The 25,633-nt window shown below is 51.0% G+C and overlaps 1 protein-coding gene across 1 annotated transcript in view; it reads right to left on the reverse strand.

Moving 5' to 3' along the window:
- The window catches only part of LOC117873936 (tubulin delta chain-like), a 46,410-nt gene that overhangs the window by 1,818 nt on the left and 18,959 nt on the right, over nucleotides 1–25,633 (reverse strand). Inside the window, 10 exon segments of the mRNA XM_034763840.1 lie at nucleotides 2,883–2,925; nucleotides 2,928–3,029; nucleotides 4,295–4,370; nucleotides 6,187–6,336; nucleotides 7,381–7,563; nucleotides 8,732–8,873; nucleotides 10,369–10,506; nucleotides 12,855–12,916; nucleotides 13,279–13,374; nucleotides 15,303–15,410. Of these exon segments, the coding sequence (XP_034619731.1) occupies nucleotides 2,883–2,925; nucleotides 2,928–3,029; nucleotides 4,295–4,370; nucleotides 6,187–6,336; nucleotides 7,381–7,563; nucleotides 8,732–8,873; nucleotides 10,369–10,506; nucleotides 12,855–12,916; nucleotides 13,279–13,374; nucleotides 15,303–15,406 (1,096 nt within the window). The 5' untranslated portion in view covers nucleotides 15,407–15,410.

The raw sequence follows: 25,633 nt of genomic DNA on the forward strand, positions 1-25,633 counted from the left end.
GTGAAACTCCACTAGCACCACCTCAGAGCCGAGGACAGTCCGAGAGGAATCTCAGCATGAACACCCCACTCACTGCTCCTCAGTCGCTATCGGACCAGGGCCTCAAGAAGTGTATTGAGCAGGGGACTGATTGCGCTGGGCCTGTTTCACATGCTTGGCTCACGTAACAAGGCAAAGGGATGTGCAGCTTTCCGGTCTCTCTCAACCTGGAGTTACTGATTTTTGTGTCTATATGAAAAATTATAAATAAAAGACTAATGACCCTACTTCTATGTGTGCAATTCCCTGCTGGTTCTTCCCAGCGTCACACTGAGGGCTGGTCTGTGTTTGTACAGCCCCTAGCACAACGGGCTCCTGGTCCGTGACTAGAGGCTACGGGAACACTCCTAATAATGAATACACGGATTCAGAGGTTTCTGCAGCTGTAGTCCCTGCTGCTGGGTCTGCCTTTGTCCGTTGGTTTTTGACAGGCAAACAGCTGAGTCAGAAGGAAGGAGCCTTCCCCCACAAGGGTCACTGCAGCTCCTACCTGGTTTTGCTTTCAGTTTTGCTGCCTTTTCTCCCTCCTTTCCCATTTTGCCCCAATCTCTTCTCCCTGTCTCCTCGCTCCTTCATTTCCCCCTTCCAATCCCTTCCACAACTGCATCGTTTGGGGGTGAGGGGCCTGTGCACCTTCTAAATGAGGAGGTCTGAGGGATGAGCCAATGAATCTGAGGTCACCTCCCTCCAACTGTGGGTGACTCACCAGTGCTCCCGGCGTCTCTGCTCAGCAGGGTCCCGGGACTGCACTAGCGAGGGTGCTGCGGCCAGGACTGGGCTGTTTTCGTTACGGGGGAGAAGCGCCCACAAAGCCAGCAGCACCAACCAGTTCTGTCCGCCTTTCCCCTCTCCCGAGCACCTCGCTAGGGAATGGACCAAGGATCTGGAGTCCCCACGTTCTTGGGGAAGCTACAGAATGAACTAGAGAGCCCAGCTTGCCCCCAGCCCTGGGAGAGCTGGAGGGGAGGTGCTGGTGACACCACTCTTTGGGTCTGTCATGATCTAGTGCTTCAGCACAGTGCTGGGGGCACCAGGCAGCTAGAGATCCCTGCCTGCTGAGCCATAAAACAAAGGCCTGAGCCACGCATGGCTATTACCTCTTCAAGCCCTGAGCTCGCGTGGATTGAGTGGCAGTGAGCTACGCTGAGAGACTCCCGAGGAATCTGAGGCCAAGTCTACACTACAAAGTGAAGTTGACCTAAGCTGTGTTGCTGTACGGCCACCTGCAGTCATGAAATTGCTTTTGCATGTCCACTCTATGCTCCTTGTGTCAGGGGTGCGCATCCCCACCAGGAGACTGTCAGTGTGGGGCACTGCCGGACGGCTTCTGAAAAGCAGCAACAGGGGACCTAAGCAACACTGTATCTAGAGCAGTGGTCACCAACCCGTCGATTGCGATCTCCTGGGCACTCTCCCAGTCGATCATGAGCTCCGACCACGATGGTGCAGTGGGGCTGCCTGCCGCAGTCCCATGCCACTCTCGGGGGGTGGGGGAGGGGCAGGGGTCTCTGCATGCTGCTCCGGCCTGCAAGCACCACCCCCGCAGCTCCCATTGGCCGGGAACAGGAAACTGTGGCCAATGGGAGCTTTGGGGGTGGTGCCTGCAGAGAGGGGCAGCGTGTGGAGCCATGTGCCCCCCCACCCAGCAGCTGCAGGGGCATGTTGGCCCCTTCCAGGAGTGGCAGGCAGGGAGCCTGCCTTACTTTGATCGGTGGGAGGCTACGTGCTACCCAGGGGGAGGCCACACCCCAGCCCTGAGCCCTCTCCCAGAGCCAGCACCCATACCCCCTCCTGCATCCCAATCCCCCCTGCACCTCAAGCCCCTGCCCCAGCCCTGAGCCCCTTCCCAGAGCCAGCACCCCACACCCGAACCCCAACCCCTGCCCCAGCCCAGTGAAAGTGAGTGAGGGTGTGGGAGAGCAAGCGAGGGAGAGAGGAGGAGATGGAGTGAGCAGGGCGGGGCTTTGGGGAAGCGGGGGGTAGATCCTGGGTTGCCCTTAAATTAAAAAACTGATCATGGGCATTAAAAGGTTGGAGACCATTGATCTAGAGTGAGACTCTGTCGACCTAATTTTATTGACCAAAGCGCTACACCTCTCATGAAGGTGGAGTTAAGTCAGCGTAGTTGGTGAGTTACGGCGGCGGGCGGGCCGTTGGAGTGTAGACGCTTACAGGGTTAGGCTGACATGAGCTGCCTTGTGTCGACGGGGCGATACTCTACTTCTCCTTCCTGCCTCAGCTCGCTCCAACCAGATATTGCCCACCCCACCAAATCAGTGCCCTCCCACATCTCTATCCCTCACCTCCACCCCTCCACCTGCAGGGACCCTTCCCCTCACTGCCAGCATCCTCCCTCTCCCCTTAGCCTGAGCCCCTGCTGAAACCTGCTTCCCCAGGTTGGCTTCTAGCCACTCGGACACTGGCCAGTCCTCAAGGATTAAATAGCCCCTGGCTCCCTTAGAGCGAGTGGGGATGTTAGCTCCAACCTGGCTCATTACATTCTGCCTTCCTACATAGCCCACCCAGCTAGGCTGGGCACAGTAGTGATTCTCAGTGAATGTCTCCACAGCAGCGGGCCAGCTGCAAGAATCTAGTTGCTGTGCAGACATACCCACAATGACCTCGAGCTGAATTCAGTCCTGGGATACGTGGAGTCAGCTCCACTGAAGTCAATGTTTCTGCTTCCACCAGGCTTGAATTGGTTCCTCATGTACCAACAGAAGGCTGGCCTTGTGGTTAAGGTCTGGGATTCAGGAGACCTGGGCCCAGTTTCTGGCTCTGCCACAGACTTCCTGTGGGACCTTGGGCAAGTCCCTTAATCAAGAGGGCCCAGCGAAACTGACCTGTCCAGCAGCTGAGAGAGAAGGGGTTCCAAGGATAGGCTTCAAGTGGTAGGCTTGCTTCAACTTCCTCAGCACCGAGTCACGGGACAGAAGAAAGGTGTCCTCTTGGTAGCTGCGGGCTACAGCGAGCACAGAGGTGCTATAATGCTGCAAACAAGGCAAGCTAAGGGCAAAACAGATCTAGGGATGACCTTCAGAGCTCTCCCCCAGCCTGTGGGGAAGAGTTCTCCTGTCCCATCTTGAACACTTCCCACCCTAGAGTTGCCAAGTGGGGTTTGAATCTGAGGGACATTTTGATCCCAAATCTAGTTGTGTGGGGAGGGGGAAGCCAATGGACTCATGTGGCCTGCTGGCTAGAGCAGTGGACTGGGACACAGGAGACCAGGGTTCTATTCCTGGCTCTGCTGGTGACCTTGGGCAAGTCACCTTCCCCTTCTGGTGCCTCAGTGGGATGGGGGTGAAGGCAGTGTCCATACCACCACCTGTATGATGGAGACAATAATACTCCTTTCCTCCTGCCCTTTATCTTGCTAGACAGTCAGCTTCTCAGGACCTGCTAGGTGTCTGTACAGTGCCTGGCATAACAGGTCCTCTGCCTTGGTTGGGGCCCTCTAGCTTAGAGGTTCTCAAATGTCATTGCACCATGACCCCCTTCTGACAACAAAAGTTGCTACATGACGCCATGAGGGGGGACTGAAGCCTGAGTCCGCCTGAACCCCACTGCCTCGGGAGAGGGGCCAAAGCTGAATCCCAAGGACTTTGGCCCTAGGATGGGGGCCTGTAACTTGAGCCCCCCCACACACTCAGGGCTGAAGCCTGGGCTGTGGGGCTTGGGCTTAGGCCCTGGACCCCAGCAAAGCTAATGCCAGCCCTTGGTGACCCCACTTTAGGGTCCCGACTCACAGTTTGAGAACTGCTGCTCTAGCTGATACCCGTAATACAGACAACAATAGGTATGGGCGGGACAAGCTCACAACTCTACCTTCTCAGCTGATCAGACTTTTAAAGAGACCAGTCTCCCAGGCAAACTTCTGGGTGCCCAGAGGTCCCATCCTGGACTGCATTTACATCTAGAGGTTTCCAAATGTATTTCAAGGCAGATGAACAGAGGTAGGGTTCGCCCCTGTAGTTAGCTGGGACGTTTTGGAATGTGTAATCTTGCTGACCCTGTATCTCATCTTGAAGGTTGCAAGGAATAAACTAGAAGACAACTGGTTTAGCTTTCTCTCTTCTCCCTGCCCCAGCCAAGGCACATGGAGCACTACTACAGAGCTTTCCAAGGGCCTGTTGGCTCAAGTCAGAGGCAGGTAAAAGGGAACTTGTCTATCTCGCAGGTGTTGTCTCTCCTTCCTCCACCCGAGTCCCCAGTTCAGGCACATTTGGTAGACGCGGCGCTTGTAGAGAAAGGATATGGGCTGTCCTGCGTGAGACTCACGGGGCAATGAGTGCACAACAGATGATGCCAGGCTGTCCCAAAATACCGTCCCCCTGGGAAATGAGAAACAAACCAAATTCACCAGGAGCTACAGTGAAAACTAACGCGTTGGTGTCACTGAAAACTAGGGGGCAGAGCCTGAACTTAGTCTGACTAAGGTAAGTCCATGGACAGACCTCCAATCAAAAAAGCACAAACAACTGCATCGGTGCAGTGTGATAGTAACACCAGCGCATCAGGGAACGCAGCAATGTGAACTCTCCCACACTGCATGGGTCTCAATCCCCTCTCACACAATCAAGCCGCCCAACAGGTACCATGGAGTGGAAAAATGTCCAACGGCCGTGCGCTGGGTGCGCAGACACCATGGGTGGAACGCACCTGTGTAATCATGCAAAGAAGAACTTCATTTTTTGCATTTAATTTCCAAACAAAGGGGAGATAAAAGTGGCCCAAGCCCATTAGAAATTAAATGGGTCCCCACTCAGCCTTGACCTCACTCAGGGTCAGGGTCAAATCATTGCTGCTTTGACTCCCTGGGGGGTGAAAGGCATTTTCTGCCAAGCTGTGTTAGCAGGGCAGCGGTGCACCTGCCGTCTCGCCAGCCCCAAGTGAGGGGGAGTCCGGCTATGTCTCCACTGCAGCGTGTGTCGGCAGAACTCACGCAGCTCAGGGCTGTGAATAAACCACCCCCCGGCGACCGCAGAGCTCTCTCGTCGCCATAGAGCGTCTTCACCAGACGTGCTGCAGCAGCATCGCTGTCATAGGCACCGACTTCCCCTGCATGTACGACCCCCCCTCTGCCCCGTCCCCATCCCCACTCCACCCCTTCCATGAGGACCCGCCCCCATTCCAACCCCTTCCCCAAAGTCCCCACCCCAACTCTGCCCCCTCCCTGCCCCTATTCCAACTCCTTCCCCAAATCCCCGCCCTGGCCCCGCTCCTCCCCTGACTGCGCCATGTTCCTGCTTCTCCCCCTCCCTCCCAGAGCATGCTAATGCTGCCAAACAGCTGTTTGGCGGTGGCTGGGCGGGAAACGCTGGGAGGTAGGCGGAGGAGCAGGGACGCAGTGCGCTCAGGGGAGGGGGAGGAGGAGGAGGTGGGGTGGGGGGTGAGGGGAGCCTGGCTGCCAGTGGGTGCAGAGTACCCACTAATTTTTCCCCGTGGGTGCCCCGGAGCACCCACGGAGTCGGCACCTATTATCACTGTACATGTGGACAAGCCAAAAAACAATCATGAGACTTTTTTAATCTCATGAATTTAAAGCTAAACAAATAATCAACGTTGGCTTTTTCTTTGCCTGCTGTTTCTGAGCCCATAAGGTTCAAATTTCCAAACTTTTCTCCAGAACTAGAAATAGAGTCTAGAAATTTACCATTTCCAAGCCTGAAAACGGAGATTCTCATACAACGACGTGTTTCCAGGAAGGGGGGCTTTAAGATTAACCCCAGCTATCGCAAGACTCGTGATAAAATGGAGACGGCCTCCGGGGGCAGCAGCAACACGAACTTTTGAAGCGGGTTTTAGCCCACGAAAGCTTATGCTCAAATAAATGTGTTAGTCTCTAAGGTGCCACAAGGACTCTTGTTCTTTGTGCAGTGGGTGTTTGTGAACGAGCCACTTACAATCTCCCTCCTGCAAGCAGCCCATCACAAGCTGCCCCTGATCCTCACAGGCCAGGCTCAGACACTGGGATGTCACAGGAGTTTCAGAGCATCACAGGCTCTGCTTAAACCCACTGTGCGGGCTTCTGTACTTAAAACGTGGCCCCCATCAGGTTTAAGACTCCACAGCAGTCTTGTATTGGTCTCTTAAATTAGCTGCTAGGCTACGGACTCACCTGGACAATGAGAGTGAGAATATTAGACTCATCGGAGAGGCTCAGAATCGCTCTTCACGTGGTGGGACAGGCCCCATTCCTGCCTCTTGCAGGCTTGAGCTAGGTGAAGGAATCTCATAGTCGGCATGGGGCAGGCAGACCTCAGCAGCTCCCAAGGTTCCATCCCCACGCTGATCCCACTGAAAAGCAAGGGAGAGACATACAGTCATCTACCACCATCACCACCGTGATACTTAAGCAGCTACTGAGTAGTGCAGCCTTCTCTCTCAGAACCTCTTTATTCCCCACTCAGACACAGATAGGATGACCAGATGTCCTGATTTTATAGGGACAGTCCTGATTTTGGGGTCTTTTTCTTATATAGGCTCCTATTACCCCCCACCCCCTGTCCCGATTTTTCACACTTGCTGTCTGGTCACCCTAGACACAGACAACCTAGCTAGCCTCTGCTGGCTTCTCGGTTTCCAGGGAGTGTTGCAGGCTAGTTATCCTGTAATATCCAGTTAGCTATTGCTGAGTTTATTAATAAGGTCTTTGGATGTAAAGGACTCATGCATGCCGCTTTTGCTTTCTATGTTCAATTATCTATGCTCCCTTGGTCCCTCCGTACGCACACTGGGAATATTTTGACTGCACTTCAGAGTTTTTGCCTCCATGCACAGGCACCAGCTCCATGGGTGCTCTGGGGCTGGAGCACCCACGGGGAAAAATTAGTGGGAAAAATGGGAGTGAAACCCCATTCACCAGCAGCCAAGCTCCCCGCCCCCGGCCTCACTTCCTCCTCCAGCGTCTTCGCTCCTCCCTCCCTCCCAGCGCTTGGCCCCGCCAAACAGCCTTAGCAAGCTCTGGGAGGGAGGGGGGAGGAGCAGGAACGTGGCACGCTCAGGGGAGGAGGTGGGGCCGGGGCAGGGATTTGGGGAAGGGGTTGGAATGGGGGCGGGGCAGGGGTGGAATCAGGGCAGGGCTAGGGGCAGAGGAGGGTTGAGCACCCACCGGCGCCAGAAGAAGTCGGCGCCTCTGCCTCCATGCCAAAAGATTCGACTAAAGCTTTCTATGCACTAGATTTTATGGGCCAGATCCTCCGATGGTGAATACTGGCACAGCTCTGTTGTAACTGATAAGAGTTATGCCAATTTATACCAGCTGAGGACTGCAGTACGTCTAGTGTCATCTGCAGAGCACCAACAGCTGTTGGAAAGAAGACAAATATCTGCTCGGTTCACCTTCCTGTCGTGAAAGCCTTGAGCGGGTAAAACAGCCCAGCAAGGCAGGAAGCGACGTAGGTGTTCATGGCGGAGAGGGAGACCTGAGGCTGCATGTCAGACACTGGCGCTTTCTTCCCAAGCAGGGCTGCCGTCCTCCTCAGCACGGCATCGTTCTGGAACAGGAGGACGCCGTCGACATGTCTAGACAGACATAAAATGGAGTCATTGTTCCTTTGGAGTTAGGATCTCAGCCACAAGTCCTTAGGCAGGAATCTCACGGAAGTTAGTGGAACTTCTGCCTGGATCAGGACTGAGCAAGTCCTCACAGCTCATTCTGGGGCTACATCAGATGACCATGTGAGTGAAACCCCATTCGTTTGTATTAGTGGAGTGCTTATGGGTCCCAGCCGAGATCAGGGCCTCATTGTGCTAGGCGCTGTACAGACACACAGCGAGAGACAGCCCCTGCTTGAAAGCTAAAGAGGCAGGACAAAGGGCTGGGGAAAAGTGGTGTGACAGACGATGTGACTTGCCCAAGGCCACCCAGGCAATCCGTAGGAGATGGGGGAACTGAACTCAGCTCTCCTAAGTGCCAGGCCAGTGCCTTATACCTGCGACCATCCCCCCATCTCAGTAGTAGTGCCAAAACTTCCCTTGCCCAGTCTTTGCCCAAAACTTCCTTCATCTAATCATACCAGTCACTCCAGTATCAGGGGCTGCAGGTCTCAAACCCTGGTCCACAGGGCCCTTAGAAGCCACTACGTTCCAACCTACCACCCCATGATCTGCTAGGAGTTGCCATAACTTGAAACTCAACTTTGGCAGAGGACTCCCGGTCTGAGCTCTGACTGGCAAAACCCTGAGGGTCCTGATTGGTCCCCTGCCACTGTTTAAACCAAGCAGAGGAACAGGAAGTTGTCTGTGTAACTGGGTTTTCCCTGCTTAGGATAGCCGGCCTGCCCTGCGCTACCTGCTCCTGCTGTCTGACTCTGACCTCCTGGTACCCTGACCCTCACTCCCAGCGTGCCCTCTGGCCCATCTCGGACTCTGATCTCCTGGTATGCAGACCCAGCCTGCCGGCTGCTCCACCCCCAGATCAGACTGCCCAGCCGTGACAGCCAGTCATCGAGAGCGCCTGCCAGGAAAAGCAGGGTAACTTAGTGTAGGTTATTCCATAGTTGCCTACTAGGCAATAGGTCTTGTATTCTGTATTTCTCAGACATCGAGCTCTTTGGGAGCAGAGAGCGGGCTTTTGCTCCACACTGCGGGAACCACCCTAGTGAATGGTGATCAGCGTCCGGCTCGTAGCACCACCATTTGCTGCTGACCTATTGTCACGGCCCAACTCCCACGGCCCCCAGGAACGTACCGCTGGAGCCACGAAAGGCACAGCAAGGAGTTGTAGTGCTGTAGAGGGCTCTCGCCAGCCTGGTGCGGGGCTACCGTCACCGTCAGGATCTGACCCAGGGAGTTCTCGTCTCGGATCGCTTCACACAGCCGGGAACCGAGGCCTACGTGGGAAAAAGCCCCCAAACCTGTTCATAAACGTGATCGGCCTGGCCTAGGGCAGAGAGCTCTAGCAATCACGATACTGGTCTCATCCATACGTGCCTGAGAGGCAGTGTGTTCCAATGGGAACTGGGAGCCAGGAGCCCTGGATGCTAGTCCCAGCTCAGCCACTAACCCACTGTGTAACCCCAAGCCAGTCAATTCAGCTCTGTGCCTCAGTTTCCCTGCCACCCTTCCTTTGCCTTGTCTGTTTGGACTGTAAGCTGTTTGGGGTCAGTGCCTAGCCCAGCAGGCCCAGATTCGGATTGGGGTCTCTATGTGCAATAATAATACCCACAGGTGGCCACAAGGAGGTGCTCAATGCATGGTGCTAGTTAAGAGCTGAGTGTATATTAGAATAGTAGCAACTATTATAGTTAAGGTGGCATAAGCATTTCCATTCTAACCCCCTGTTTTCAGTTGTGGGTGTGTGTATAAACAGGACTTTCAGGAACTTGCACCTTTCCTGCTGAAATCTTCCAGGATTGTTCTCTTCCTGGCAGTGAATTTTTCTGGCAAGTTTGACCAATAATGGTCAGGCCACTTTTGAGTGAGAGGAGAGTGGGAAAAATATACTTTCCTCATTAGAAAAAAATTCTTGAAACATCCTCTAGCTGATCTCACAGAGGCAGATTAAGCTGCGCACAAATGTCAAACTCACTGAGCTGTGCAGAGAAAAAAAAATGTAGTGAAAGCCCTCAGCAAATGAGGCAGGCTCTATCGGAGTTCCTGCCTTCTTCACTGCACCTCTTGCAACTGCTGCACAGGACCTCATAAGGAGATAGAAACCATCAGAATGGCCTAACCAAGTATCTCCATATTATAGTTTTTTTCCCTATCCTTTTTCTGTAAATAAAAAAAACCTTAGAAATTCCATCAATAAACTATGTTAAAAATGTTAACATTGCCTGTTAAACACTCAACCTCCAGGAAGTGACAGTTACATGTACAACCTTAACTCTGCCCCCATGAGTGCTTGCCTAATTGTTAGGGTTTACCTAATATTTCTCCAGTTATTCATTCTAATTAATACCATTTTTCTTCTACCACCTTAGGTACACGTATGCAGCATCAGCTTGTGGGCGGGGTGGGTGGGTTTGCTTGCTTTGTATGGCAGAGTCCTTTGGAAAACCACTTTCATGAAAGGAACAGAGTACCAAATACACTGCAAGTAACAATGAAACGTCACAAGAGTAACAGTGAAAATGTGATCCAGCTAAATTTGCTTCACAGTTACCTGCCATCTCCCCCGGATTGCACCTGTGGAAAGCAGGCTTCTGGTTGGAAGGAAGTTTGTATGGTGCACATGGAGGGAAATGTGAAATAACCTGGGGGGACCTCCTGAAAAAATATAAGTTCTCTTGTTTTCCCATCACAACATCTACCTAGCCCTCCATCCATGAAGTATCCGAGCACCTGCCACATAAAACCAATTGCAAGGGCAAAGTCCCTACACACCAGCTCCTGTACCACCACTGAGGCTATGGAAAAGCATCGTCCCACAGTAACAGTCTCTGCGCTCGACCTCCTTCCGCAGACTCTCCATTGTCCTTTCTAGGAGGTTCTTCTCGTTGGCTGAGTGCAGGCCATGGTATCCTGTCAACATTAAACCATTTAGAGGCCAAGGTGAGCTCATCTCAGCCATCGGCACTCAGACAGATCCATGCTGCAGGGTCACACGACTTAAGGGGTTTTTTTTAGGATTCAACACCTCATTCATCTCTGCATTGAGGGCATATCGTCTGCATCTGAATCCTTCTGCATGTCACTGGGTCTAAACTAATCTCAGCAGAGCAACAGCTGTTTCCAATTCAGGATGAGTGAAGGCCAGACAGCGCATACACACCACTTCAGGCTTCTCTGGTTTACACCAGGAGTTTACACACACGGGTGCACTGGCACCTGGATCAGGGGAGCCTAAAGCCACCCTGGCCTCCCACCCCTATTGGCATGCACCAAGCAACACTCAGTGTGAGCAGATGGATTTTAGGGCAACCAGACAGCAAGTGTGAAAAATCGGGATGGGGGTGGGGGTAATAGGAGCCTATATAAGAAAAAGACCCAAAAATCGGGACTGTCCCTATAAAATTGGGACATCTGGTCACCCTAATTTATTTCCACATGTTCAGGAGGTTCAGCTCCAGCTACCTCCTAGCGTGGCGAATCCAGGTCCTGTGTGCACGCATCAAGAGCATCTGCTCTACCGCGGCCATGCAGCTCCAGGGACAGAACAGAAGACCATCCCTCCCAAAACACAGGGCTGCCAGGATACTGGGACACGAGCAGGGAAGGGGCTAGCTTTGACCGCAGATCTGTAGGTGGAGATGGGTGGGGCAAGGGGGCTGAAAGCCCAATACGGAGGCTTGCAATTAAAAAAGGGGGGGCGCTCTGTGAATTGTGGGCAAGAGAGGAAAAGCAACTTCCAAGGAGGTAGAGGAAGGGCTGCTTTGTCTGTGGGCCGAAAAGGGCCTTTTTATTACTGTTTGTGATGGATGGGGGCATGGTGGGAATATTTTTGATGCCTAGGTGTGCCTCAGTTTCCCTATGGGCTTTGCATTGCCATGCGCTGAGTGCAAAGGGAAGGGATGAAGTGTTGACCCAGCATTCTGGTTGGAAACTAGAGTCATAATAAACTGAACAAAATCGGCACAGGGGAATGGAGGATCCAAAGAGGGAATGGAAACCCCAAGAGCCAGAACAATCACATGTAGTGACCACGGCCAAGCAGAAGCAGAGTCTCCCCCTGCCCATCCCCCCAGGAAGCAGAGCAAAGCCCCCCTGCCCCCCAAGTGGGAGAACAAAGGGAGAAAACAGTGTCAGGTGACTGCGTAAAGAGCTGAGCTCACAGAAATACCGCGTGCACAGCAGGAAACAGAGACAAAACAGAGAGAAAGAGACAGGGCAAAAATGGATTCTGCAGCAGCTTGCCTGGAAGAGCCTGATGCTGCCTTAGCCTTCGCTTCTCTAGGCTGACCTAAGGACTTTCAGAGTCTGTAGGCCAGGGGACTAATACAGCGTGACTGGTTCTGAAGAGGCTGCCTGGTGTCCCCGCAAATACTCACTGGGAGCATGGAAGGGGTACAGGACAAGCCCACGGCTGGAGTCTGGCTTTGCTGGAGGGAGCCATGGAGAGGGGCATGGTTGGTTGGCACTTGAAGACCCAGTTTTGGAGTCCTGGAGGTCACAGGCCTGCCCTGTGGAACGGTGTAGGTTCTTGGGGCCCAGCACACAAGAGGGGTCACTCCCAAGGGACTGGGGACAGGCTGGGGCCTAGACTGGGCCCTGTGGATCTGTGACATTATTAAAGCCAAACAGTGCTACACACTGGATAATACAAGACTAGGGAGAGAGACATCTTAGTAATAGTCATCACTGGAGCAGTGCTAACTGATACTGGTTGAGGATCTCACCCGTCTTGTTTTGCTGATGGAGGATGTGGGATGATTGTCATTTTATCAGAGAGCTAAAGGAGAATTTCCATTAGCTAGCAGTAGCAGTGAGGCTTTTACAGTCTTATCATCATAACATGTAGGAGCTCCAGCCATGGACCAAGACCCCATTGTGGTAGGCACCATACAAACAGAACAAGAAGACAGTCACTGACAAAAGGAGCTCACAACTGAAGTACAAGACAAGAGATCGACACAGACAGATGACATGGGAGTACAAGGAAGCAATGAGACAACACTGATAGGCTGTGGTCTCTGTACAACAGCAGCCGAGTCTGTTGAGTGATAACGAGAGAGGCATAACTTTCCTTGCCATTGCTTCCAGCAGAGCACAATGGCACACGTACACCGCAGGTGTGAGGGAGGAGCTGCCTTTCCGCAGGGAGCAGGTGGCTAAGCGCTGCACTGCAAATACATATTTTTTTTCAAACCTTGATGGACATCGTCCACACCCAGAACAGTTCATCTAGGGGGCACTGAAAGATGGACACTCACCATAAGCCCAGTTGTTGCCTCTTCCTCGCTTCCCCACGATAAGATTGTTCTTCCTGAAAGAGCTGAGAGAGGAGTTAGGAGCTAGTCTGTGCAGAGGACAGTCACACTGAGCATTTCACACACGACTCTTGAGCAGTTTTTCCAACTTGACAAGGGGAATTCCAGAAGATTCTCTTGGGAGGCAGGGGGAAGCAAACAGAGGCCTAGACTCCCCTTGGCTCCTTGCCCCAGGGATCTACAAGGGGTGTGTGTGTGTGTGTGTGTGTGTGTGTGTGTGTGTGGCTGGAAGATGCAATCCAGCTCTTTGCAACCTCTATGCTCCCACCAGGCACACATAATCCTAAAGGGGGGGCAGGAAAGGCAGCTGTGCGCTGCGCATTCAGCCTGGGTTTCAAACCAATGAGACAAGCCCCTGTTCTCCTACCCGCTCTTGACTTGTTTCTGCAGCTTCCTCACCACTTTGGGTTCGCTGTCCACGCAGATAGCACTTAGCTTTCCATCGGGGGAGCAGAACGGATATCTGAAAAGGACACGAGCTGTGTGTATGGGAAGCCCTCTTCCCTGAAGCCTGATCCAGACTCCACCTAGCAGGGGGCTCAGCACAGGAGTTCAAGAGCATCCATTCCTGAAGGCGACTGGGTAAATACACTGCAAGGGGGCTCCCAACAACTCTGATCCCCACAGCAAATCCTTCCGGAACTCAGGGAACAGTCCTGCACTGCCCTGGGAAGATGGGCTGCATGACCTACTAGATCTTCTCCAGCTCTCTTTTCTAGGCAGCTGTTACTTCTCAGTTACTCCTGAGGGCATTCTGCGCCAAAGAATTAAAAATTCTGCACCAAAAAATTAAAAATTCAGCAAAGTTTATTTGTTAAATAAATGTGGAGGCTCCAGCATGGCATTGGGGAGCACCGGCCACTGGCTGCACAGAGGTGGGAGATCACTCTGCAGCTCCCGCCCTGGGACACGGACTCAGCGGTGAGGCTGCACCCAACCCTGACACAGCACAAGGACTGGGCCTGCCCCAGAAACACCCCAGGGCCTGCCCCTGTGCCAGGTGCACCAGGTGTGGGCAGGCAGGCTCAGCAAGGCAGGATCCAAGTGTGGAGGGGCTTAGTGAGGGGGATCCAGGTGTGGGTTGAGAGCGTTTTGTGTGGGGCAATCTGGGTGCGGGCGGCTCAGTGGGGGATCTGGGTGCGGGGGGATCTGGATGCACAGAGCCTTGTTGGGGGGTTCTGGGTGCAAGGGGACTCTGCAGAGGTCCAGGTGAAGGTGGTTGGGGTTCAGCGGGGTGTGTGTGTGTGTGTCTGGGTGTGAGGCGGATAGAACTCGGCAGGGGGGTCTGGGTGTGGGGGGCTCAGGGGGAGTCCAGATGCTGAGGGACTGGGGCTCAGTGGGGGGAAGATCTGGGTGAGGGTGGCTTGTCGGGGTGGTTGAGGTGTAGGGGGAGTGAGGCTCCTTGGGAATGGGGGTTCTGAGTGCAGGGGGGTGAGGCTCGGTGGAAGGGTCTGAGGGGGTCTGGATGCATGGGGGGAAACAGCTCCCTGTACAGGGATCCCTCCCCCGGCAGCTGAGGAGTGATGGGTGCAGGAAGCTGGGGGGGGGGAAGTTTGCAGAGCTTCCTGCTGCTGGGGGAGAAGTCTGGGGGTGGGTCTGACACGGTCCTGGATGCTGTGCAGGGGAAGAGGAAGTCCCGTCCTCCCCAGCCCAGCTGGGACTAGCAGCTGTGCCTGGCGCAGGGTAGGAGCCACCAGCTGGGTCTTCCCCAGTCCCACCCCCTGCCCCACAGTGATTTACCTCTTTGCCAGCTTCTCTGGGCACCCAAAACATACTGTTGGGGAGGGTCGCATGACTGCTCTTGTGGCTCCCCTTTGCTTCCCCATGAGAAAGTCATTTTTCTGCAGGGAAGCAAAGAAATCTGCGGGAGACATAAATTCTGCACATGTGCAGTGGCACAGAATTCCCCCAGGAGTGCTCAGTGCAGTTCCAGGGGTATTCTCAGGGCAGTTTCAAGGGTAGAAACAGTTACGTTTGTTCATATCTATATTGGAATTTTAGACTCTAAACCCAGAGTTTTACATACCCTTCCCTTGGCTCAAACATGCTGGCAGAGGGAATGCCTGCCTTTGATCGGAGGCCAGCAAGGGAAGGTTTTGATCAACAGCATTAATCCCTCTGCCCCATCTTGCAGCGTGCTTGTGTTTAAAATGGTCTGTGGAAAGTGAACTGGAACAACGATCTTATTGTTATCAGAAATATAAAGCTAGGAGCACTCCGCAAGGCCGCATGAGGCCTTGTGATAGGACTGCCAGCTGCACAGAGACTGCAGAAGAACTCCTACGATTGCCCTCTGTTAAGAGCAGGGATGGATCACTTAACCCATTTGACTCCAAGTACTAGCAGTAGCTTAAAACTGGTTCCCTCCTTAGAACTGCAGAGTTACCATACCGATCAGCCTCTGCATGCGGCACATTCTCCCTGGTTAGGATCTGCCACCACTCCTCGCCAATCTGATTGCCACATTGTCCAACGTGTAGCCACACAGCAGACATTGCCCTGAAAGCAGAAATACACACACATAAATGTAGGCGGTAAATACTTTAAAGAGTCAATGTCAAGTCCTAAAACTCAATTTCTGACCTGTCAAGAATGTATTATAACCCAAAACAGCGGTTCTCAAACTGGGGGTCGGGACTCCAAAGTGGGTTGCGACCCTGTTTTAATGGGGTCACCAGGGCTGGTTTAGACTTGCTGGGGCCCGGGGCTGAAGTCTGAGCCGCACTGCCCTTGGCAGAAGCCAATGTCCGAGGGCTTCGGCTTTGGCCATGAGTGGTGGGACTCAGGTACAGGCCTCCCCCCCACCCCGGGGCGGTGAGACTGGGGCAGGCTCAGGCTTTGGTCCCCCCTCCTGGGGTCATGTAATAATTTTTATTGTCAGAAGGGGGTCGCAGTGCACTGAAGTTTCAGAACCCCTGATCGGATACATTACATACATTACTGCCAAGAACTAAACAACATACACAAACTACCAGTTTTGCAGACCCTACAATAGCCCCATGTTTTGTGCTTCTTCTGCAGAGGCAATGAACTAGCAAACAGAGAATTGTGTGGGACACTAATTGATGAGGCTGGGCCAAAAGAAAGAATAGGCCAGATCCTCAGGCGGTGTAAACGGATGTTGTTCCAATGAGGAGCAGACGCAATATATTTCATGCCTCCAAAGATAAAAAGGACTGAGGTTCACAGGAGAGCCACTGACTTCAGCCAGGGTTTGTGGGGGTTCAGCACTTCTGAAAAAAAATCAGGCCCTAAAAGAAATGTGAGTTGTTGTTAACGAAACAGTCATCATCCAAACGGACTCTATGCTCCCCCCTTGGAAATACAGGGATAGGGCGGCAGAGGAAGAATCGACATTTGCAAAAAGGGCGAATGCTACAATGAACAGGAAATAATAATTTTCAAATGCTATCTCAGGGCCAGAGCCACAGGTCCTTGGCGTGGGTCATTGCCTGTCTGTAGCTGTAGGGGACAGAATCAAAGCTGCCTGGATGGCTGATGAAAGACTACCCCCCACCTTTCAGACACCCCCTTGGTTTTGTTCTGCCTCAGGTAGCTACTGGCAGGGTAGTGGAATCCAGCACCTACTGCGATAGGCAGAGCGTTAATTAGTAATGTGGATAACATTTGGTCTAATTTGGACATATTGGTCACCCTAAAAAGGGGGGGAGGGTAAGAGGCTGTGTCTCTCCTGACTGGAGTTACCACAGTGCAGCCCACACCCCTGGATGGTGGAGAAAGGTCTAAAGAGGAGACCAAGGCTGTGTCCCTTCCACTCTGTTCCCCTGCCAGAAGGTGCAGGAGGAGAGGTTTATGCACTCCGGCTTTCTCATCCGCTAGGACAGGGGAGGATTTGCTTTGCCCCCCTTCTCTGACCCAAGCCTCAGCTCCACAGGCATTCCCCACCTGTGGGGAGTCTGACAACCAGGTTGCGGCTGTCTCAAAGGATGATGGGAAAACGAAGAGAGTCAGCCAACCACCAGAGGCGCCTGCACCAGAGGACAGTGGTCTGGTGTGGGGAAAACCATAAGCAGGAGCGGCCGAATCCACCCCAGACTGAGCAAGGAGTGGCATAGAAGCAGGGCCGGTGCAAGAAAGTTTCGCGCCCTAGGCGAAACTTCCACCTTGTGCCCCTCCCGCCAGCCCTGCGGCAGCTCCCCCCCCCCCCCCCCCGCCCTGAGACACCCTCCCCCCCCCACAGCAGCTCCCCACCGGGTAGCCATGCGGCAGCTCCCCACCCCAGCTCACCTCTGCTCCGCCTCCTCCCCGAGCACGCCGCCCCCGCTCTAATTCTCCTCCCTCCCAGGCTTGCGGCACCAAACAGCTGATTGGCGCTGCAAGCCTGGGAGGCGGGAGAAGTGGAGCAGCGACCAGGGGAGGGGGCGTAGGAATGCTGTAAAAAAAAAAAAAAATTGGGGGCACCGCTTTTTGGCGCCCCCAAATCTTGGCACCCTAGGCAACCGCCTAGTTCGCCTTAATGGTAGCACCGGCCCTGCATAGCACAGATCTCATCATCTCCTCCCCTCCCCCTGCCCTTTCCCTGCTGGGCAGTTCGGTCTCGATCCCTTAGGAAGTCGGGAATTATGCATGGACCTCCCAGACCTCCTGCTCAGGGCAGCAAGGAAACAAAACAACCAAGCAGGATTCAAAGCAGTACTGGGCTGTTTAGCCCCGGGGGGGGGGGGGCGGGGGGAGCTCTGCAGCTGGGTTGCTGGAAACCCCTTTGGATACGGAGGTCCTTGGCAGCTTGGAGCCTAGCATGTCTGGGCAGGCCCCTCTGGCAGAACACTTCGCGGGCAATCCGAGGAAGAGAAAGGTTGGCAGGAAGGGGGTGGAAAGGGCTAGGCTAACCAGACCCCACTTAAGCTGCACTCAGCCATTCCACAGCTGCCAGGCTAACAGGTCCCTGCTCACTGAGGGTCAACCAAGTTCCGTGGAGGGACTTGGAGGGCTGAGAGGGAGAGCAGCCCAGAGGTGGAGGAACAAGCAGGCGGCAAGGGGCCCCCTGGCCCACCACTTATTTCTGACTAAATTTATCTGCCTGCTTTAACCAGGTGTGAGTCAGTCCTTCTAGAAAGGCGAGCGAGAAAAGGGATAGCCAGCCTTACTACAGGCTGAAGTATCCTTTTCACGGCTACATCCCGAAGCACAGAAAGCGAGGCTACAGCAAAAGCAGATGAAACACGTCTAAGCCAGAAAGAGAAGAGATCTTCTTTCCTCAGTGCAAATTCCAATACTAGGAGTAACCCCTGACTGCAGTCAGGAGAGGTCCAACAAACAACTCCCAGGGGACAGGGGGAAGGGGAGGATATTAAAATGCAAGGACCAGTGGCCTCTCTCAATGGTGGATAGATGGGTCCTGGATGTGGTTCGACAAAGGAATGGCAAACTTTTCAAAGAGTCCGAATCATCCTTTTCTCCCTTCTCCACTCAAATCTGCAGAAGATGCAGAAGGCCACAGACAATCATTTGCAAATAGATATAGTAGAGAGAGTTCCGGAGGCGGAGGAGATGTTTTCCAGCCATTACTCAATCTTATTTCTGGTACCCAAGAGATCCAGGGAGACTAGAGCAGTGTTGGACTTCACACCTGAACAAGTTCCTAAGGAGGACCAGATTCAAGATGGAGACCATGAAGTTGATACTGGTGGCGATTTGCCAGGGAGATTAGCTTTCATCAGTCAACTCGAGGGAGGCTTTCCTTCATGTGCCACTTCACTAGGTGCACAATGATAGTCAATGGGACATGGTAATAAGAGGGTACAAAATACATAGGAATGAGAGTAGATCGTGCTGGTAGGGGAGTGGCACTGTATGTGAAAGAAAGCAGAGAGTCAAATATAATAAAAATCTTAAGTTAAATTGTACCATAGAATCTCTATGGATAGAAATTCCATGCTTGAATAAGAAGAGTATAGCATTAGGAATATACTACTGACCACCTGACCAGGATGGTGATGGTGACTGTGAAATTCTCAAAAAAATTAGAGTGGCTACAAAAACAACACACATGCACGAAAACCCAATAATAATAATAATGGGGGATTTCAGCTATCCCCATATTGACGGTACATGTCACCTCACATTGGGATGCAGAGATAAAATTTCTAGACACCATAAATGACTGCTTCTTAGAGCAGCAAGCTAGTCCTGGAACCCAGAAGGGGAGGGGCAATTCTTGATTTAGTCCTAAGTGGCACACAGGGTCTGGTCCAAGAGGTGACTAGAGCTGAACCACTCAGTAATAGTGACCATAATGTAATTCAATTTAACATCCTTATAAGGAAGAAAACACCAAAGAAACCCACCACACTAGCATTTAACTTCAAAAAAGGAAACTACAAAACATTAGGCTAGTTAAACAGAAGTTTAAAAGGAACAGTTACAAGAGTGAAATCCCTGCAAGCTGTATGGAAATGTTTTAAAAAACACCATAGAGGGTCAAATTAAAAGTATACCCCAAATAAAAAAGGACCAAAAAAACCCCCCAAAACAAACAAACAAACAAAACAAACAAACGAAAAAACACACCACCATGGCTAAACGGAGTAAAAAGAGAGACAAAAAGGGCATCCTTTAAAAATTGGATGTAAAATCCTATTGAGGAAAATAGAAAGGAACAAACTCTGGTAAGTCAAGTGTAAAAGTAGAATTAGGCAGACCAAAAAAGAATTTGAAGAGCAATTAGCAAAAGACGCAAAAACTAAACAGCAGAAACGTTTTTAAGTACATCAGAAGCAGGAACACTGCAACAATCAGTTGGGCTACTGGATGAGCGAGGTGCTAAAGGAATACTCAAGAAAGACAAGGCCATTGTGGAGAAGCTAAATGCATTGATCTTCACTGCAGAGGATGTGATGGAAATTCCCAAACCTGAGCCATTCTTTTTAGGTGACAAATCTGAAGAACTGTCCTAGATTGAGGTCAGTAGAGGAGGTTTTGGAACAAATTGATAAACTAAACAGTAATAAGTCAGCAGGATCACATGGTAGTAACCGAAGAGTTCTGAAGCAACTCAGATATGAAATTTCAGAACTGTGGTACGTAACCTATCGCTTAAATCAGCCTCTGTACCAGATGCCTGGCACATAGCTACTGTGACACTAAATTAAAAAAAAAAATTAAAAAAAAAAAAAAAAAAGACTCCAGACGCAATCCAGGCAAATTGATTGAAACTATATTAAAGAACAGAAATATTACTAGATACATAGATCGGGGTGGCCAAACCACAGCTCGCGAACCACATGTGACTCTTTTACCATTAAAGTGTGGCTTGCAGAGCCCCACACACCCTCCCCACATTCTCCACCTACCTGACTAGTGGTGGGGGAGCTCGGGACCTCTGCCTTGCAGTGGGGTGGTGGGGTAGGGGCTTCTGCCCAGCGGGGAGTAGAAGGGGGTCTCAGAGCTTCAACAGGAGTGGAACTGACGCCCCAAGCCCCATCAGGCACCTCCCGTGGGACTGAAGCCCCAAGCCCCGGAAGATGTGCCCCGGCTCTCGAACTTCTGATGATTGTCATATACGGCTCGGAAGATCAGTAAGTTTGGCCATCCCAATATAGATAAAAGCAATGTGTGGGGGAAGAGTCAACACAGCTTTTGTAAAGGGAAATCATGCCTCACCAATCTATTGGAATTCTTTGAGGGGGTTGATTAACATCTGGACAAAGGCGATCGGGGGGGGGGGGGGGGGAAAAGAGAACAGACAATATGATGAAGTGTTGCTCCGGGGTTTTTTTTTGTTTTTGTACAAGCAATGGGACAACCTTTGGGATATACCAGGGAAAGGTAATGAGAATAAATTTGCCAACAAAGTTTCCACATCCTACAGGCACAGATAACTTGTCATGTGGAGGTTTTACATAGTATTATTCAGTGTTTGTTGGATTAAGCCTGCTGGGAAATTTGGGAAAGGGAGGGGTAGATTTAGAATCCTGTAGCAATGCACAGTGTTTTTTGCTTCTGAGGTGCTTGGGGTGGAGGGCGGGGGGGAGAGGGGGGAGATGCACAAAACACACAAACCTTGCACTGAAATAAATCTGGCCCTGGCTACATTAGAAAAATCTCACACAAGTCAGCAGATCGGAATAAAGACAGACAGGCTTTAACTTGACCTGCTAACTCCTGTGAAAATTACAAAGAGCCTTGTCATCACTAGGACTTTACCTCATGTTAGCTAAGTGGAGTTAAGAATACACCTATTTTTCCATAGTGAAGACAAGGCCTCTATCAGTTTTAATTCACATACTTTGTTATTTCAGTGCACGTCTGGATGTAGACACTTATTTTGGAATAAAAGTTCTCCATTTCCAACTTTGCTAAAGACATTTACCATCAGTTTAACTGGAGTTCAAGAACATGTCCAGAGGGTACTCCTTACAACTGTGAGAATGGCTGTCCTGCAGGTATAGATTCGGGGGGAGCTTTGCTCTAAGACATGGAGATAAGAGATCAGATCACGAAGGGTCAAGGTTCCAAGGCACAACTTATGAGACACTTTCATAGAGGAGACCACAAGTTCTCCCTGTCATTCTGCTAAGGACCTGATTTCTTTTCCAATAGGTTTCTGGGAGTGGAATGCCTTCAGAAGGGAGGGAGGTCACTGCTCAATATACCTTAGGGCTGAAGGTCAGAGTTTTGCTTTAGCAGCAAAGTGGTGGTAGAACTTGGCTAAGTTGGTAGCAAGGGCAATGCAATTTCAGGCATTGCCTGGGTGTTACTGAGTGCATTGATGGAGCATGGTGGGGGATCAAGTCAGAGTCCTTCTCTGCCAAGATGAAGGCAAGCTCCCCAGAGATAGCTGGTGAGGTGAAGGTCTTCTAAGAATGCTGGTGATATTCCTACATAGGAACTGAAAGTCCTCTATCAGGGAAATGAGATGACTCAGGTACATCCTTTGGGATATCCTCCATTTCAGATCCATCAGAATCCTCGTCCTATGCCAGTTTGGGGCACCCTACCATCACCTCACACAAGGAAAGTGGGAAGATGGAGCTAAAACTCTCAGCAATGCCCATCAGGCCTTCATAATTTCTGTCCACGGCATTAAGGAGAATGTTATTAGAGGTTGCATGAGCCAAGATAGCTTGACCGTGGGTGGCAAGCTAAAAACAGATGCTTTCTTACATGAGGCAGCTGGCGTGCTTATCTTAAGAACGGGAGGAAGATATGAAGGCCCTTCCTTCAGTCAAAGTTTTACTTATGAAAGAAATATGATTAGGAATAAAAGACATTGGAAGGCATCTGATGAAGAAATAGCCAGGGTGAGATTTCCTCCCTTTTCAATAGGATGACTGCTGCTGAGAAAACTTCATCTGGGCTTCCAGACACTGAAGACTTGTGAGTAACAGAAGCCTCACAGAGCATCTTGGATGACAGAGTCCTGTGAACACGAGACAAACCGACCTGCTAACAGCACATCAGGGAGGTTCCCACCAAGATAACCAGACTCCACTTCCCCTAAATTATTCAGCCTTTTCTGTCACATTTACTAACAGTTCATTGTTTGGTATTACACAGAAGGAGCAGGTGTGGGATTCGGTGATTCAGTGAAGTAGAGTAAGACTGGAGAACTCAGAAGATACAGGGTATGACCTAGAGTTTGTTGCTTCTGCCTATGTCACCATCAACCTAACCACTCCAGAAAGTGAAGTGGAGTTGCAGAATTCCATGCTTGTCATGATTTGTTTTGCAGCCTTGAGGCTTCCATTTATTGACAAGACCCTTTTAAAGAAAGCGAAGATTTTTTTTTTTTTTTTTTTGCAGCTGTGGTATGAAACAGAGAACAGAATGGGAAACTGCCTTCCACCCACCAATTACAAAAATGCTTCAGTTTTCAAGACTTACGTAACTATGAGAAAAACCCACAAGCTCTTTCAGCTAGCCCAGTTCATGTAATACTTTCTCAAGAAGCTCCACTGTACCTGAGGGCACTGGGCATGTATGAGAGTTTGAGTCTAAAAATAACCTCCAAAGACGCTACAAGAGAAATAGGCTGAGGTGCACCATATTCCAATTGTATAGACCTGTCATTTGCATGAACAGCAGAAACACCTGATGCAGTGCAAGGAGCCACCTTTGCCATCCGCTCTGTTTTAACATACACGTAGCCCTTTACAAGTCACGATGTGAGTGGCAGCGTCTCAGTACTTAGCATGACTCACGAGTAAACCACCACTGACGTTTTCTCATCTCCCTCTTCTCGGTTGCATTCGGTCAATTACAGCTTTTCAGTATTAAACCGACAAGATGATTCAATAATACATTTCCCCTTTGCAGCAATTGGGCTGCACTCTTTGTTTCCTGCTACTCTAAACACTTTGAAAAGAGTCTATGGATGTGAGTCCCTTAATGGACAATTGTGCACTAATGAAACTCTTCAAAGGGCTTCGGATCAGGGCCTTGCAAGGAAGCAGCATCTTCCCAACCCGGGGCAGTAAGGGGTCAGCTTATGTTCTGAAATACAACGGTTTATAGTCCGTATCGATTTTTATCCTAATGAATAACAAGAAAATCTGCAGCTACATATAGGCTCTGATCCAGCAAAAACACATGCTTAACTTTAAGTCTCTTTGACTTTGATGGGACTACTCATGTGCTTAAAGTTAAGCACATCTTTAAGAGCTTTGCTGGTTCAAAACTAGCAAATGTCTAGCTAAAGAATAGGAACAAATGGTCCATTTTCTATCACTGATCTTACCAGGGACTCTCAAATTCCCTCCCTAGTGAGCAGCACATCTTAAAGGGCATTATCTTATGGACACTTCCCTCTTGTTTATGATCACATGAGCCACCTCCACTCCCATTAGTAATCGAATAACATCGATTTGGCAACTAGGGCAGTTGCTTCAATGGAAAAGGACTATTAGGAAGGTATTTAATGTATTTTTAGCTGCCTTTCCATGCAATTAAGTAGCTGGAAACAAGGATCAGAGATAGCACTACGTGACCAAGGGGTGTTCAGTACACAACCACACTTCAGGCACTTTGTTTTAACCAATGACTGATCCATGACAGTACTTTACTTCTCACTCCTATGACTCTACTTAGTTTATTGAATAGCCTCTGAGGATGCAATTTATCCCAGGTGCTTCAGAAGTCCAAACAAATTAGAGCTCCCAGTTCTCCTTTTTCTGACTCTCTGCAAAAGCCCTACTAGGATGGAGAGGTACATTTAATTACATTCAGTATAATATCCATAAACATTTTCTGCACATGTACCCACCCAGGATAGCTTTTGTTCAGATATAACATATGGTATCCAGATAGGTTTTTTTGTTTTTTAAACTTCACTTTCCAACTGAATTGCACAAGGAGATGAAGTGACTGATTCAAGGCCATAATAACTAAATGCGGTTGAATGGGTATTTATTTCACTTTATTACCCCCTTTGAAATCACCAGCAGGTCATGGTGTCAGGCAGCTTTTGCAATACTATGTAAAGAAAAAACCCTCTTGTAAAGGGATACAATCTAACAGCTGAGTCTAGTCACAAATTAGAGGTAAAATGGTTTGCCAATTGTGAGAGGTAATCCCAGGTGCTAGTTCTCTTAGAATTAGATCTTCCAACCTCCCATCTTTGACCATGATGCGCTGTTCAGTAATGATAGGGAAGCTGTGGCATTTGATTCCGTAAATGAACTTAAAAGGAAAGAAGGAAAAAAAACAAAGTCTAAGTAAGCCATCATCTGGGCCTTCTAGTGAGGGACTATGCTCAAGTGCGGAGTGAAAGACATTATTAGGGCCAAGTAGTTGTCCCTGCAAGTGGCGGAGTTTTCTGATGGGAATCAAAACGAGAACCCTGTGATGATAATCTGCAGCAGGACTTCATTTAAAGTGCCATCAGAGCTATAGGAAAGGGTAGCAAGGTGGGTTTCCTCTCACCTGTAGTGCAGGTAGGTCAAACAAACCAACCAAATACTGTTCTTCCCTTGATGTGGGGTTTCATCTGGTTTTAGAAGGATTCCCCCAGCCAGCCGCTTCCCGTCTCCAGAGTACAAGCAGAAAACAACAACAACAACCCTCCACTACACAGTTCTCCCCTTTCCAGGGTACAAAGAAAACTCACCCATCAGGCCCAGTTCACCACTGCCCGGCCCCTTGTGCAGTTTGCCCCCATACAAAGTGAGTATAAAAACACCACCATTCTGATTTGGTATCATTTTACACACACTATGCACTGCGGTAAATTAGAGTTACCATATTCAAACATTTAAAAAAGAGGACACTCCACGGGGCCCCGGTCCCGCCCCAACTCCACCCCTTCCCCACCCCCACCCCCGCCCCAACCCCACCCCTTCTCTGCCCCCATTCCAACCCCTTCCCCAAAGTCCCTACCCCAACTCTGCCCCCTCCTCTGAGCACCCTGCATTCCCCCTCCCGCTCTGATCTTTGTTGGGGGTTGCTAAGTGCTTCCCTGCTCCCCACTTGCCCTGCAGCCCCTATGCCCTTGCCTGCCCTGCTCCTCCTCACCCTGCAGCCTCTGCACCCCCCCGCCCCTGCAGCCTCTGTGCCCCCTGCTCCCCACTCACCCTGCAGCCTCTGCACCCCCCGCCCCTGCAGCCTCTGTGCCCCCTGCTCCCCACTCACCCTGCAGCCTCTGCACCCCCTGCCTGCCCTGCTCCTCCTCGCCCTGCAGCCTCTGCACCCCCTGCCTGCCCTGCCCCTGCACCACCTCTGCACCCCCTGCTCCCCACTCGCCCTGCAGCCTCTGCGCCCCCTGC

Source organism: Trachemys scripta, chromosome 2 (genome assembly GCF_013100865.1).
Source record: "Trachemys scripta elegans isolate TJP31775 chromosome 2, CAS_Tse_1.0, whole genome shotgun sequence".
NCBI lineage: Eukaryota > Metazoa > Chordata > Testudines > Emydidae > Trachemys > Trachemys scripta.